A 16,034-nucleotide genomic window follows, 5' to 3' on the forward strand; every position below is an offset into this window, starting at 1 on the left:
ATGTATGATTACGCCACTGCGGTTATGATGCCCAAGTGTTGGGAGAGGCAGCTCCGCCTCGCTTCAAGGAATGGGCTGCAGAGCTGGGATATGATGTCTCAGGTAATAAGGAGGAGTCGGCGGAGGATGAGAAGAATGAAGGCAGCCAGCCTTATAACCAATTAGAAACCCTCCCAACCGGTCAGAACCAGCCGGATCAGCAGCCTCCACCTCAGCCTTAGGCCAGCCTCCCCAAATTCAGCGACAGTATGCCAAGTTTCTTTCTTTTCTGGCTTGTAAGTCGAGTATGTTGTATTTTTACCAACTGTGGAGTTGGGTTAACAATCATTTCCTTTCTTCTTCACCGGATATGATTCCAGTTAACAGTTATTATGGCCTTAGTGCCATTTTTAATATTTATATGAAGTATTCCGACTCAGTCGGTTGTTTATACATGTTTGTGTTTGAATTTTTGCTTTTTTTGAATTTTGCGTATATACTACAATTCTTTGATATTTTGCCTAACTTAAAAAAGCATGCGGCAATTTGCATTCCGGCTGTTCTTGCCCTTGGACGGTTGTGTGGTTGGTTTCATTTCAATATTGATTGATTGGCTTGAAAACACTTGATACTTGGAGAAGTATGAGGTGTTTTAAGGCTAATCAATCACAATGGTGATTGCCCCAAACTAAGTGCACAGCCGGCCATTTAAACAGGTGCTTCGAGCCTCTTTCCCAGGCGGTAATATTCCGTCTGGGATTATTGCATAGCCATTACATAAAACTCTTTTGCCCTGTCTGGGAGAGAGTGTGCAATTTTGGAATAAATAATCTAAGTAAGAACTTCAGCCGGTAACCGAGTGATGCCTCAGGGCATCCGATATTCGAAAACTTAATCGTTCTTGTAGACTCTTCTGGTCAGACGGCTATGAGTTGACCAATTTAGTCGTTCAATCTTTGTCATCTGCATAGGTACGTAGAGCTGACAAAGAGTCTGCTCTCTGCGTCGATTGCACCCGGAGGGGTGTCGCCGGACGCCATTGTCCATGTCGGGATAGGCGATTTTGTAAATAGAGCAACCATCCGGCCATTGGCCTTTGGTCTTGTTTGAGACCGGTTGTATAGCTACTAAGCGTTTTTGTGCTTAGTTTTTTCAATTTGGCCATTGGCCGCGTGTTATTTGATCATTGAATTTAACACTAAGTATCGAACTTAGTTGGTTAAGAAAATAAGTCGTCTGGGTATTACCCAGACGGATAAGTAATTATAAAGATAACAAAACAATTTTGAAAACAAAGCTTGATTTCTCATTAATAGACTCTTTGTTTACAAAAATTTACAATTCTCAGAAGTAGTACTTTTTTAAGTTATCTACATTCCAAGTTCTAGGTAGGCGTCTGCCGTCTGCGGTTTCCAGACGGTAGGTGCCATCCCTGACTTCTTCATAGATCCGGTAGGGGCCTTTCCAATTGGGGGTTAGCTTTCCAAGCTCATTGGCCCTACCGGTTGCCTCCATTTTCCGTAACACAAAGTCGCCGGCTTTCAAAGGGCGCTTGCGTACCTTCTTGTTGTAGGCTCTCGTCATTCTCAGACGGTATATCTCATGACACAGGACAGCATTGCCCCTTCGTTCGGGAGGGAGTCCAATGCCAGCCGCATGGCCTCCCAATTCGCCTTTTCATCATAAAGCATGACTCTGAGAGTCGGCTCGTAATGCTCAATGGGCAAGACGGCTTCAGCACCGTACACCATGAGAAATGGGGTTTCACCGGTTGCCCCTTTGGCAGTTGTCCGGATGGCCTATAGGACATGAATCCTTTTCTGCCCATAAGCCACCAGCTCTTTCAATTTTCTTTTTTATGCCGTCTGAGATAAGCTTGTTGAAGGCTTCAACTTGGCTGTTTGCTTGGGGTCGGCCGACTGATGCAAAACAATGTGAGATTCCCTAATCTCCCAACCAAGTCTTAAGATGAGGCGTTTCAAACTGAGGGCCATTGTCGAACACCATAGACATAGGTACCCCAAATCGGGTGATGATGTTCTTCCAAATGAAAGAGATGACATCCTTTGTCTTAATGTTCTTGACCGGCTCAGCATCTACCCATTTGGTGAAGTAATCCACAGCCACCAAAATATAACGCTTTCCGCCTGGTGCAGGTGTATAAGGTCCCAAGATATCTATGCCCCACTTAGCAAACGGGACTGGACTGTGGATTGTCGTCAGATCAGTAGCCAGACGGTGTATAAGCTTGCCAAACCTCTGGCATTTGTCACACCTCTTCACCAACTTTTTAGCATCTGTTTCAAGAGTAGGCCAAAAATAGTGCCGCCTGGCTCTGACGGCTAGGGACCTGCCGCCTATATGGGAGGCGCAGTATCCCGCATGCAATTCTTCGAGAACTTCTTTACCCTTTTCTAGGGTAATACACTTCAATAGAGGTTTAAGGAAACCCGCCTTGAAGAGCTCTCCATTTCTCATCTCGAAATTTGCTGCTCGTTTCTTCATGACGGCTGCCTTCTATGGTGAATCAGGATGCGTGTCGTCTGTCAAATATACCCGGATGCCATCCATCCAGGTAGAGCTTCGGTCCAGTATTCCAATGGGCTCTTCATATATACTTCTTTTTTCCAGAACTTCCCAAAAGACTGATCGAGGCGTATCACAGCAGGCGGAGGATGCCAATTTGGACAATGCATCCGCCTGGTTGTTATCTGACCTGGGCACTTGACTCAGACGGAATTCTTCAAGTGCCCCAACCTCTTCTTTGACTGCTTACGACCAACTGTGAATTAGAGTTGATCATAGTCGGATGAGTTGCCTCATATTTTCCCTCATACTGGCTTACGACCAACTGTGAATCAGAGTAGGCGTCAATTTTTGTTGCCCCTGCTGCCTTACACATGCGGATTCCGGCTAGCAGGGCTTCGTATTCCGCCTCGTTATTCGAGGTCTGGAACTTAAACCGCAGTGCATATTCAAATCTGTCCCCCTCAGGGGACTCATATATAATTCCTGCACCGCAGCCGTTCTTCGTCGAGCTCCCGTCTACATACACTTTCCAAACCTGATCAATGTTATCCGGTGGTACCGGTCGTGTCATTTCAACAATGAAGTCGACAAACGTCTGACCCTTCACTGCCTCTTTGGGTTCAAAAGTGATTTCAAAACTTTGCATTTCAATAGCCCATTTCAACATTCTGCCGGATGACTCCAAGGTAGACATTGGTCGCTTGAGGGGTTGATCAGTGTAAATTACAACCGGATGTGCCAGAAAGTACGGCTTCAATTTCTTGAATGCCATATATAGAGCAAGGCCAAAATTTTCAACCATGGGGTACCGGAGTTCAGCATTTTTTAGCACATGGCTAAGGAAATAGACCGGGAGCTGGATGCCGTCTTTCTCAGCAAGGAGAACAGCACTGAGGGCATGGTCTGAGACGGCTAGGTACATGTATAACGTCTCTTTGGGCAAAGGGCTAACAAGCTTTGGCAAAGAGTGCAGGTGTTCTTTCAGCTTTTGAAAGGCCGCCTCAACATCATCCCCCCATCCAAATCTGGTCTTCTTCCTGATTGCTTGGAAGAAGTAAAGGCATTTGTCACCTGACCGGATGAGGAACCTCCCCAGTGCCGCCAGGCAACCGGTTAGTCTCTGTACTTCCTTAACAGTGCGGGGTGACTTCATGTCAATTACCGCCTGTATCTTCTCAAGGTTAGCCTCTATCCCCCTTTGATCAATCAGGAATCTGAGAAACTTCCCAAAATCAACACCAAAGACGCATTTCTTAGGATTTAACATGACCTTATGCCGCCTGAGTGTGGTGAAGGTTTCTCGGAGATCAGCAAGGTGATCCGCCTGTTGTTTGGATTTGACTATCATGTCATCTATGTACGCCTCCACATTCCTCCCAATTTGATTAATGAAGACTGTATTAATTATCCGTTGGAATGTAGCCGGCGCATTTTTCAAGCCAAATGGCATCACAGTGTAACAGAATAACCCCTGATCAGTGACGAAGGCCGTCTTCTCTTGATCTTTTTTCCACAGGGGTATCTGATGGAAGCCGGAATAGGCATCCATAAAGCTCATCAAGGCATGCCCGGCTGTAGAATCGACCAGACTGTCTATCTTAAGAAGCGGATAACTATCATTTGGACATGCCTTGTTGAGGTCTGTGTAATCAACACACGTACGCCAGGTACCATTCGGTTTCTTTACAAACACAACATTCGCCACCCAGTCGAGGAAATTACATGACCGAATGAACCCAGCATCCAGCAGCTTTTTTAATTCGGCAGCTGCCGCCTGACTTCTTTCCTCGCCGTGATTTCTTTTCTTTTTCCGGATGGGCTTCTTTTTTGGATCCACAGCGAGTTTGTGGACAGCAAGATCCGGGCTGACGCCTGGCATCTCTTCCATTTCAAAGGCAAAAATGTCTTTGAATTCTTTCAGCAATAGGTGTAGGTCTGCACCCAGCTTAGCATAAGCAGCCGTCCCAACCTTAACAGTACGCTTTGGACGGCTGTCGTCCAGAGGTATATCAATATGTTCTCCAGCCGGTTGGGGACGGAGCTCATCTAACCGTTCCCCGGTCAGTGATTGCTATTTTTTCTCTTTCTTCACCTCTACCAGCTGAGGAGCTGGTGCTTTTCTTTTCTTCCCGGCTGCTGGTGGGGTTGTGCCGGTGTCCTTGACATTGTCAAGATCTATTGGTTCCTTCCCTTGGCCGCTTAGGGCCACAGTATCCTTGACGATTGAGAGGTAGCACTCCCGGGCTGTCTTTTGGTCTCCATTCAAGGAACCAACAGAGCCATCATCCCTCTCATACTTAATGAGCATGAGAGAAGGGATTATTACAGCCTTGACTTCGTTGAGGGTTGGACGACCTAGGATGATATTATAGGCGGTCAGTTCCTCAACGACCAAAAATTTGACGACCAGGTGTCGTCCTTTTCCTTTTTCACCCAGCCGGACAAGTAAGTCAATCCTACCGACTGGGTAAACCATCCCACCCCCAAAACTAACCAAGGGGTGGGTAACCGGATGCATAATGCTGAGGTTGTATTTCAGCTTTTGCAGGCACCGGAGACTGATAATGTCCGATGAGCTGCCGGTGTCAATAAGGATTCGACCAACCAGCTGGTTGGCGACCTTACATTCAATGACGACCGGATCGTCATGCGGACGGCGTACAGTGCCCCTGTCCTTCTCAGTGATCAGTACGTCTGGGAAGGAGGAACTACCTGCCGCCTGATCATCATCATCATCATTGTCCATCTTTCGAAGATGGCTCTTGGTGCCCCGGATGGTAGGGCCACCGCATGAGAACCCGCCTGCTATGGTGTAGACCGGCTCCCTATCGGTGTCCGAACTACTAGCAGGCTGGGGTGTCTTAGATGACTGTCCCAGGTTCTTTTTATTAGTCCTTTTGGACTTAGAAATGTAGGACTTTAACATCCCCTTGTCAGCCAGACGATCCAACGCCCGTTGAAGGCTGAAGCAGTTGTTGGTGTCATGGCCAACTTCCTCATAGTATTGGCAGAATTTGTTTTTGTTCCTTAATTGAATGGAACTTTTCATTGGATTCGGCTTCTCTAGAGACAACCGATCCTTGATCTCCATAAGGATGGAGTTGCAGTCCTTGTTAAACTCGTACCTAGGGACGTACGGTTTAAATTCTTTCTTTTTCTTTTGATACGGCTGGTCAGAATCACTCACTGCCCAGACTTCTTTTCTCTTTTTGCTCTCATCTTTTTTCTTGGCCGGCTGAGCAGGCCGGCTGTCTTTTTGCCTGTCAGACTTCTTGGAGTCCGACTGGCTACCAGGCGAGCAGAGGTCGGTTGCTTGAATATAGCTTTCCGCCTCCCTCAGGGCCGCCTGCAAAGTAAAAGCCCCTTTTCTGACAAGGTCGAACTTAAAGGTCGACCCGTCTCTCAGACCCTTAAAGAAGTCTGTAAAAGCTACCTCATCAGACAGTCCTTGAATCTGAATTCTGGTCAGATTGAACTGCCTGACGTAGGAGCGCAATCTTTCTCTCTCTCCCTGCTTAATGGTGCTCAAGTCAAGACTTTTTTTCTTCGCAGGGATGTTCATTGAGAAGTTGGAAGCAAACAAGAAGGCAAGCTTCTTGAAACTATCGATGGAACCGGCTGGCAGGTTGCCAAACCATTGTTGGGCAATGCCCTTCAATGTAGCTGGAAAGCATCGACACCAAGTGGCATCATCCAACCCCTGTAAATACATTAGGTTGGTGTAGGCTATGAGGTGATCTTCCGGGTTGGAGGTAACATCATAAGTACCCACCGGCACATTTTTAACCTTTTCCGGCTATGCCGCCTCGGTTATTTCCCGGGTGGTGAATGCAGAAGGTTGTTTACCCAGGCGGAGCAGACGAAGCTGCCAGTCTAGTGGCTGGACATTGCTGAATGCCGCCTGACCTCCGAAGAGGGCCGGCTGCATGTAATGAGGAGAATACGGACCATAGACCATAGGTGGCACATACGGTGCATTCCCAATCATTTGAGGGCCAGAATGGACGGTATTACCGCCTGTATGGCTCTTATGCAAGGATTGCACATTCCCTACAGATATATTTTTAAAGCTTTCTGGAAAGCTTGATGTAGAAGCTGACTCAGACAACTGTTGATTACTCTTGCGGGTGATGATCTCCCGGGCATCAAGAGGTGGTTTTTTGTTTCCCACCGGCTGTTCACTCTGGCGGGTATTGTTGGTGTTCCTCTTAGGCAGAAGAATCTTGGACCAATCAATGGTCCCGGCTGCCTTCTCCTTTGAATGTGGAGTTGGCTGTCTATCTCTGACTGACTTCCCCTTCTCCAGAGGAGTCTTCCTTGCCGACTGACCCCTGCTTGGGCCAGCCCGGCTCTTGGTGATCAGATCCTTAATTTCACCCTTGAAACTAGTCATGAATTTCATGAGTTCGTCTCGAGTGACGGGAGCAGATCCACTGGCCGTATGGGTTTCCCCTTCCGACTATCCAGGGAGTCAGTTTGTACCCGCCTGGCTGACACCCCGCTCCAGAGTGTCTCTGGGCCGGATGCGCTTGGTTATCAGAGAGCCATCACTGGCTATATAAGTTTCGACCTGAGGATCGTCGTCCTCTTGGTCAGTAAAGACTTCCGGTTGGTCTACCGGACGCTCAGGAGGTGGTACAGACTCTTGAACCATTCTTGAGGTACTCTCCCCACAGACGGCGCCAAATGTTTTGGGTGTTTTTGTCCCTCGGGAAAGTTAAGTCACAAAGATTGGTCCGGCTGACTGTACCTGCAAAAACAACGGAGACTCCGGGTGGTGGGAGCTCCGCCTCCGAAGATCAAGTTAGTAACTTGAAAGAGAATAAAGAGTGCGAAAATTTAGGTGGGGATCTGCTTGGATTCCAAGCTCAGGTGTTTCTCTGATGAGAGAGAAAGTAGGTGTAATAAATGATTGAATGTGTCCCCAAAATGGGGAAATATCTCCCTATTTATAAGGTCATTGGTAGGTGTGCCCCTATCTAGGTCACTTGACCTAGATTTTAGTGGGCTGCGCCGAATTACGGCGTTTTCTTGGGATTTGGGCCCTTGAAAGCCGCCATTTCAGAATCTATCTGAAAGAGCCACGTGTCAGATGGCTAGGGGACCACTTGGGTCATCCTGGTCTTGACACGTGGCCTTCTCTTATTGGGACACCTGTCTAAGGTAATTTTTACCCTAAACAACTTAAGCATACAATTAGGCTTAAATTTTTTGCGCAATTTGCAAAAGCAATTGATAAGCTAGGTTGGTGAAGTTTTACAAACGAATTTACAAAGTTGATCACTTATCAGAATTCAGGAGAGAACAAAGGAAGAAAGGCATAATTCAATGTGACAGACCATAACGAGAATAATTGCAACTAACGTAAATGGTCCAAATTGGATTTGGACTAAAGGTAATTATTCTGGGCTTACACAATTTAGTCTGGGTTCTAAGCCTAGCCCGCTAGAAATTTAGATCGGATCTTTTGCAGGCCCAATGCATGTGAACGAGGAAGTGAAACAAACCAACACGGTAATACTTCCTATGCTTTGAATGGAGGATTTGAACTTGGGCTATAAAAGTTATGGAGTACCGAACGAATGAATGAATAATAGTCCCGTAAAATACATTCTTCTTTAGTTCACTTTTAGTTGCAACACTTTAACTTAAATTAGATGTTGTCGAAATAGAATCCAAAAACAAATACAAGTAGGAAGTTTAGAGTCTAAAGAAACAAACAGGTTGACGATTGAATCAAATCCAAGGAGGAAGAGGTACTTCTATGATTAATCTCAATCGAAAATGAGTAGCTTCTCTAAAGATTATAGCATACTAATGCTATTGCTACCACGAACTAATCTACGTCTCTAAGCTAAAGTGCTAAAACTAAGGAAAGATAAAGCGAATGTAAAATGTAACTTTTGATTGTCTTCGAGTTGATTGATTTTTCCATTGGGCCCTAGTTGACTTCGTAGGCCATCGTATATTTAAGTTATTTGGTCTCAATATTGGGCTTTATCGAATCCATAATATATGATTGATTGAATTTGCACCCTTAAAGTCAACAAAATAAAATAAAAATGAATCTAAGAATAACTATACTAATTAATGATCGATATTTATGATAAGTTACGAGATTGTACAAAACCCAATTGTTTAAAGAAAATGACAATGTATGAACACCACTTTTTTTTTTTTTTTTTTTTTTTTTTTTTTTTTTTTTAAAGGTAAGGAGAAAGACCCTTACCGTATCTCAACCCTCACGGTTTTTTTGTTATACTTTGAGAGTGAGGGGGAAGGGTAAGGGATCTCCACCCTCTAAGTGTCCCTAGTGGGGATTGAACCCCTAGCCTCATAGTTAGAAGGTGACAATCTTACCATAGACCAAGCTTAGCTTGGTATGTCTAAACACGGCTTAGAGGACTAAAACGAACTCTAAACAGTCATTGTAATCAATGTATACTTGTACCTTCACACAAGTACACAACGCCACAAAAAGGCATAAAATTATATCGTTGAGTTTAGGCGGAACTATATAATAATGCTAGGATGGTACGTTCTACTTCAGAAAATAACCTCCAAAATCATAGCAAGTAAGAGTGACGAATTGATGATTCTGTTTTTAGACATGCTTTATGTATGAATGAATGTATGATTTCCTTAGATCCTCTTATCTTCTTCTTAGTCGGTTATTGCTAGTAATTGCTTCTTGATTAACTTTCACAACAAGTTCCAATTTACACCACTTTATTTTATCACAATATTATAGTCTATACAAGTCCATATCATCAACATGAGATAAAATGAGCACCACTAACATTTACACAAAATAATATTGTGCTCTTTTTTTTTATTGCTTCTAAGTTTCAAGTACATGACGCGTGATTAATTATAGTTAGCTTATATTATAAGTTCAAAAACTTGAGGTTATTAATCAATGCTTAATTTTTCTCTTTAATTTCCCTTTAAAGCAATCTATACAATATTGCGTTATATAAACCTGCCTCTTCCATTTCTCTCACTTTTCTTAATTCTGCCCTTTTATTTTCTACAAATTTTTCTTTTCTTCCAAACAACTTAATAATTATTCTCTCTTGAATTCCTTAATTTTAAGGTTTCTCTTTATTTTCCCAAATAACATTTTTTGTTTTAATGTTTCATTTATTCTTATACAACTATAGTACTGAATCGTTATCGTTTATCATTGCAGTGATATTTTAAGAGTCTACTATAAATGGGTAAGATGAGGAGAATAATTTTGCAAACAAAAAAGGCCTTTTCTTGCAACGGTAAATTTTCTTACCCTTCGTTATTTATTTATTATTATCAATTTTTTTAACTTCTTTACCTTATGTTTTTATGGTTTTGCTTAAATAGTTTGAAGTATTTGTAATATAAGATATTTTTGTATAATGAAACTACTCCCTCGGTCCCTTTTTGTTTGCACCCTGAGCCTCCTTTTTGTGAGAACTTTTTGGATTAAATGGTGCAAATAATAAGAAATGAAGAGAGTAGTTAATTGAAGTGACTTGTTATCTCGCTAAACAATTGATTTTAGATATTCCATGTTTTTGTTCTGGGCCAGCCTCTTTATATCTGTCCATTTTGTTTTACTATGCTGGCCCAAATTTAAGATAAAAATAGGCCCATCGATGAAAGACTAACAAAGATCTTGTATGTTCCAAAACTAGCCCACCATTTCTCAGGTCTGTTGGTCTTGACTGAGTATGTTGCAGCATATTAGCAATTTTGTGATATTAGTCAATAGCTAAATACGAGTATCGTGTTCTCTCGGCTCCTTTGAAATGAGTCATAAAAACAATACAAATTATAATTCATATGATTAAGGGAATTTCAGACATATCATATATTGACCTTCAATCTTAACCAACTAAGCCAAGATTTCGTTGGTTGAGTTATAACTTTTTTGACATAAAATTACTCTGTATTAATTCACCTTATAATTGTTGTACTAGTTGGTAGTTGTTTTTTTTTCCTTTTTTTTTTCTTTTTTTTTTTTTTTTAGCTGTACTAGTTGGTAGTTAGTTTTACTTGACTACTTGTACTTTGTAGTTGTTAAGGCTTTAAGGGGTAGATGTTAGTAGTCAAAAAGACAGTGTTAAATACTCCATATGATTAGATATGGTAATAATTTTTTTAAAAAGTACTCCGTACTCTATAGTCTGTATGATTAAATACGGTGATAAATTATATGTATAAAACTGTACATCTATAAAAAGTACTACTTTTAATTTCATTTCAAAATCTAATATATATATATATATATATATATATATATATAAAGAGGAGTTTTTTTTCGGGTTTTTAGAGAGCCATGTAGGATTTAATTTTTTTAGTGTGCCATGTAGGATAATAAATTTTAGTGGTATCCAATTAAATATGAGATTATTAATTTCTTTTAGAATTAAATAGTTTAATTGACACGTAAACAAAATTGGCAAATGAGTTTTCTCAGTTTAAATTAATTAAATATAAAATATTATCTTTTGATATCAGGAATTTTATCTAAATATATAACAAATTTTAGCACATGTATAAAAAAAATTATTTTTAAAAATTCAAACAAACCGTGCATCGCACAAGCTTCATATAGTTCAGCAATATTTGAAAATTTTTATATGCACCCGGGTACAAGGTGCACCCAAGGGTATTTTTTGTTTATTTAACATTTTTTTCGTTTTTTTTTCTTATTTTAAAATAAACAAAAAAAATTATCAAATGAAAAAAAAAAAAAAAAAACACCTTAGGTGCACCTAATTTTATGTGCAACTGGATGTATATAAAAGATTATTAGCTATATTTACCTTCAAAAGGTAGTATTTTGAAAGTTTGTGTATGAGTATGACCTATCTCAGGTCTTTAACCACTAAAAGAGTTAACTAAACGGCATCATAAAACACAATTTCTACCAAACATGACTTTTTTACTTTTAGTAAAGGTTTTTACTTTAAAAGCTTTTTGAAAACATGCTTTTGATCATGTCCAAAATAATGTCTTAAAAACCATTATTAAACTACTTTGTTTATAATGTTTACATTAAAAAAAAAAAAAATTAAATAAAATGGTCGACATTCTGATGAAAGTGTACATTTTTAACGTAAAAGTCAATTCCATGATTCCATCTAAGTTGAGTCGTCACACGACATAAAAATATTTTAATGTAAATTACTCTAAAAAGAAATTATGAAAAACTAAGGTTACAAATGTAGTTTTTTGTCTGACTTAGCTTGAAGAAGCCAATATAGAGATAATTTTCGACGGATAATAAATATTTGATGGTTTTGGAAGATTTCATGTCTACCTAATAAAAGGCTCAAGTTAATTCAGCCACCAACAAACTCTCTAAAATCATGGTGTTTGAATGTTTGATGAGAAATTATAATTCATCTGCATTATAAATGTTAGAAAAGAGTCCACATCAATGGATTAATAATAATTGGATTTTCAAATCTAAAAAATAAGTCAATGAAAGATATATAAATTAAAAAAATAAAAAAAAATAAATAAAGAAAACCTTTGTACTTGTATAATCTAATTAGTTGCAAGTATGTAACCCTTTTTTGTGGCAAAACTCAATTGTAAGAGCTAATCATACTCCATATTAAGGAGTATAAAAATATACTATCAAACACCCTACACAATTTTTTTTTATTTTTATCTTTACAATATCATGGTATGTAAAATTTTAAATTTACTAAGTATTGTATTTTAAAATTTTACAATACGTACATTTTTATCTACTATAGGTCATTTCAAAATATTCACAATATGTATGAATAGTTTAAAAAAAAAAAATTAAAAAGAGTCGCACCAAGATAAAAACAGTTAAAGTATAATGTATACCATGTGTGTGAAATATGCATGCATTAATGAGCAGGCAAATATAGTTAAACCTTGCTCTCATTTTGATCACTTACAGCATGTATGTAGTCCCTTCTTGGTCCCAGAATGAGGAATTATTCATCTCTCTAATGTACCCCAAGTCCCCAACTCAATCTTTAGGTAGTTGTTACCTTAATTATAAGGTGGATACTGGATAGTATAGTAATGATGTAATACGATCAACCATTTAGGGAAAAAATAAATAAATTGTACGATCAATCACTAAATTGAAGTTTGTTTGTGAAGTTAACCTAAACCATTTGAAGATAGATAAGCCTAGCTATTTAATTTATACATCTCTGTAAAATTTAACTATAGAGAACTTGGTTTTAATTAAAAGTTTAAATAAAATTTGTTATTAATTAATAGTTTGATACTGTAAAAGTTTTATCAATTAAGGAGATAAATATTTTAATGCATTTGTATGTTAGAGCAAAAGTAGGGTAAATCCGTAAATTACATTAATTTGTAGAATAGGTACAAAAACAATATTTGTGCGCATGAGCCGGTCAATCGAACAATAAAAATTAATGCCACCTTCTATAACTCGACCCTTCAAGTGTGTAACACATTGTCATTAACCAAACGCTATCATTAATTAAATTGTTAAAATCAAGAGATCTACGGATATTAATAATTTATTAAACTTCAACGTCCATCAAAATAGGAGTTGAGTGAAGAGTGATTGAGAAGTATGTATATAAACATAGTATTATATAACAACCAACAATTTAGCAATGTCTGCCTTTATATGAAACGAGAAGTTATAGTCAATAAAACCAACTTTAAAAACTAAAATTGTCCAAAAATACTAAATATGTTTTAGACAATGACAACATACTTCTTATTCCTTGCATTCTTCTATCAAATTTCTTTTAAAGAAATTGTCGAAAATAGGTTAGACCTTAGACTTCATTGTAAGTAAGTTCAAATTATGGCGGTGCTACTCAGGTGTTTTCGTCAAATCATTAAGTTTGATTTTGTTTAATTTCAATGCTTTTAAGACCCTATTTAAAAAGGCTTTTATTAGGCCAATTTAGGGTTGTTTTTGTCAAATCATTAAGTTTGAATATGTTTTGTTTCAATGCTTTTAATTAGGAACCTACTTAAAAAAGCTTTTATTAGGGTAACTTATAATACGGGTTAGGTAGTGATCAATAATATAAATAATTCGTCCGTACTTACAACCATATACTCCGTAGAAATTGGACCAAGAACACTTCAAAAATAAAAAAACTCAAGTCCAAACTTTTTTACCCAATCATAAGGATCGATGAATTAGGAGTACAAGTTTAACACATTCCTTAAAAGTTCATAACATTGCCTTTCACAAAAAAAGTTTATCACATTGGATCAAATTATTGTTCTTATTTAACTACTTGTACTTTTTATTTTAGTCAAAAATAGTTTCTACTTTAGACGATTGAGAATAAACTGGATGTGTTTCTATATAAAGATTGCGCAACACACTGTAAATTCATTATTAATCATAGCAAGTCCAGTGGTTGAAGCAACAACTAGATAAGATAGATTAGGTAGTTGGTGGGTTGTTTAAATATTATTCACATTCATGTTATTAGTGTTGCTGGATTTTATTTATTTTATTTATTTATTTATTTTATTTTTTATTTTTTTGTGGCTTAATGTTTATATTCACATCTCTTTCTTATTATTATGTCATTGTCACACTTTACTCTAGGTATTAAATTATTAATCTAACATCAAGCTAAGTTTTCAACTAACTAAATTGTGATACCCATAATTTGTCACAAGAACATGAAGAAGATCAGATCACATTCACATATATGATATATCCTTGTATTGAATTTTAGTGATTATGTAAGAAAATAATTAAATTAGTTTTTCATTAGGTAAATTAGTAATAATTGGCTAACTAACATTTATTTTTGGCATTTCATGTAATGCAGTTTCAACTTCGAATGAACTTCATGTCCCTTTTAACGTGGATGTTAGAGAGGAATATGCAAATGCCTTTAGAACCGAATCATATAATGAGTTTTGGGGTCGTGTTTTGGCACTAACACATAAAGAGTCACTCTCAAAAAAATCTTTGGGATCAACCTCAACAACACGATTACTTTCTTATAGGATTTTTGTTGATCATCTCTTAGACCCAGATCAACCTACCGTGACAAAATTGTTATCCTTAACCAAAAATCGGCCAAAAATCATGTCTCTTCTTACTAACTATTTTGAACATACTGCTAACGCATCTTTTTTATGTGGTCAATTACTAAAAGACACCGACAGATTACGTATTAAGTATCGTTCCCTTAAGAAAACCCTAGAATCCTTTGATTTTCCTCAATTTTCATCATCATCCTCTAACCATTTACCTATAATTTTACCACGACTAACCGAAATCACTAAATCTATTAACCCATTTGTAAATTCTTCTTCTTCATTAGCTAGATTTCAAGCCGTGAAATCTAACTGTTCCGAGCTACTCAAACGGCTCGAGTCCCAACGTGATAGGGTTAAAGCCAAGCTACATGTACTAAATAGCTTTAAAGTAAGCTCGGCTGTTTTTCTTGTAGCCCTAACAACTTCAATTACTATAATTGTCATAACTCATTTTGTAGCCATGTCTATGGCTGTTCCGGGTCTTATAATTGCGTTTAGAGGCTCAACTTCAACAAAACAACTAGCCAAGACGTCGGCTCAGCTTGATGCAGCTGCCAAAGGAACCTACATTTTGAATAGGGATTTGGATACAATTAGTCGGCTTGTGGCTCGGCTTGATGATGAGCTAGAGCATATTCGAGCCATGGTCGAGTTTTGGATGGATCGAGTTGATGATCACTTACACGCTCAAGCCGGTGAAGAAGTGGCGCGCCAACTTAAGAGAAATGACGCAAAGTTTATGGATCAATTAGATGAACTTGAAGAACACCTATATCTTTGTTTTATGACCATCAATAGGGCTAGGAACTTAGTGGTAAAAGAAATATTAGACTTACATCCAAGATGATTAGATGACACAAAACAAATTAAATATTTTGTTACATGTATATATATATATTCATTGTAGTAGAAAGTATTTCTCTTTCATTTTCTTATAAAATCTCTTGTTATGTCCTCCCTTAATTGTGGTATGTAATCATTTGAAAGGATATATAGATGATAGCCTATTTAATTGTTAAGAATTGATTTTCAATTGTCCTAGACTCTCGTAATTGTGTTTTGATCATATAATAACTATTTTTTTTTTTTTTTTTTTTTTTTAAGATTGCCCGATCGGTTCACCGGAGCTTAGCTCCAACTACATTCAGATCTGATTCGGTAGCACACCTGGCTTATGGTGGGTGAGTCTCCCAACAAGAGAATCTGCATACGATGAGGCTCGAACCCGAGACCTCTTTTAAACGACATCAAGTTACTTACCACTTGAGTCAACTCTTGTTGGTAATAAGTAGCCTTTGAACATACAAGAAAGAGCTCAACCACTAAACCAGGCCAATATGTCACTATTATTTGGAATTGAAGATGACATTTCATATATACTACACACATTATTTTCATAAAACTAGTAGTATAATTTTTAGGGTAACATTGAATGTCAGAATATTTTTTACTAATTATAAAACCTTCATAAAAATGAAAAACAGAGAAATTATGAG

At 38.3% G+C, this 16,034-nt stretch overlaps 1 protein-coding gene across 1 annotated transcript; it reads left to right on the forward strand.

Moving 5' to 3' along the window:
- Nucleotides 1-9,541: 9,541 nt before the first annotated feature.
- On the forward strand, nt 9,542-15,487 carry LOC145564409 (UPF0496 protein At3g49070-like). Its single transcript, XM_081624715.1, has 3 exons — nt 9,542-9,604; nt 9,701-9,779; nt 14,322-15,487. Exons 2-3 carry the CDS (start codon nt 9,725-9,727, stop codon nt 15,383-15,385), a joined length of 1,119 nt encoding a protein of 372 aa, XP_081480841.1. The 5' UTR covers nt 9,542-9,604; nt 9,701-9,724; the 3' UTR covers nt 15,386-15,487.
- Nucleotides 15,488-16,034: the final 547 nt, after the last annotated feature.

The sequence above is a fragment of the Chenopodium album genome, chromosome 10, assembly GCF_948465745.1.
Source record: "Chenopodium album chromosome 10, dcCheAlbu1.1, whole genome shotgun sequence".
In the NCBI taxonomy this organism is placed as follows: domain Eukaryota; kingdom Viridiplantae; phylum Streptophyta; class Magnoliopsida; order Caryophyllales; family Amaranthaceae; genus Chenopodium; species Chenopodium album.

Coding starts and splice junctions, on each gene's coding strand:
- LOC145564409 (XM_081624715.1), top strand. CDS start 9,725: ATGGGTAAGATGAGGAGAATAATTTTGCAAACAAAAAAGGCCTTTTCT. Junction 9,780..14,321: donor AAAGGCCTTTTCTTGCAACG/GTAAATTTTCTT, acceptor CATGTAATGCAG/TTTCAACTTCGAATGAACTT.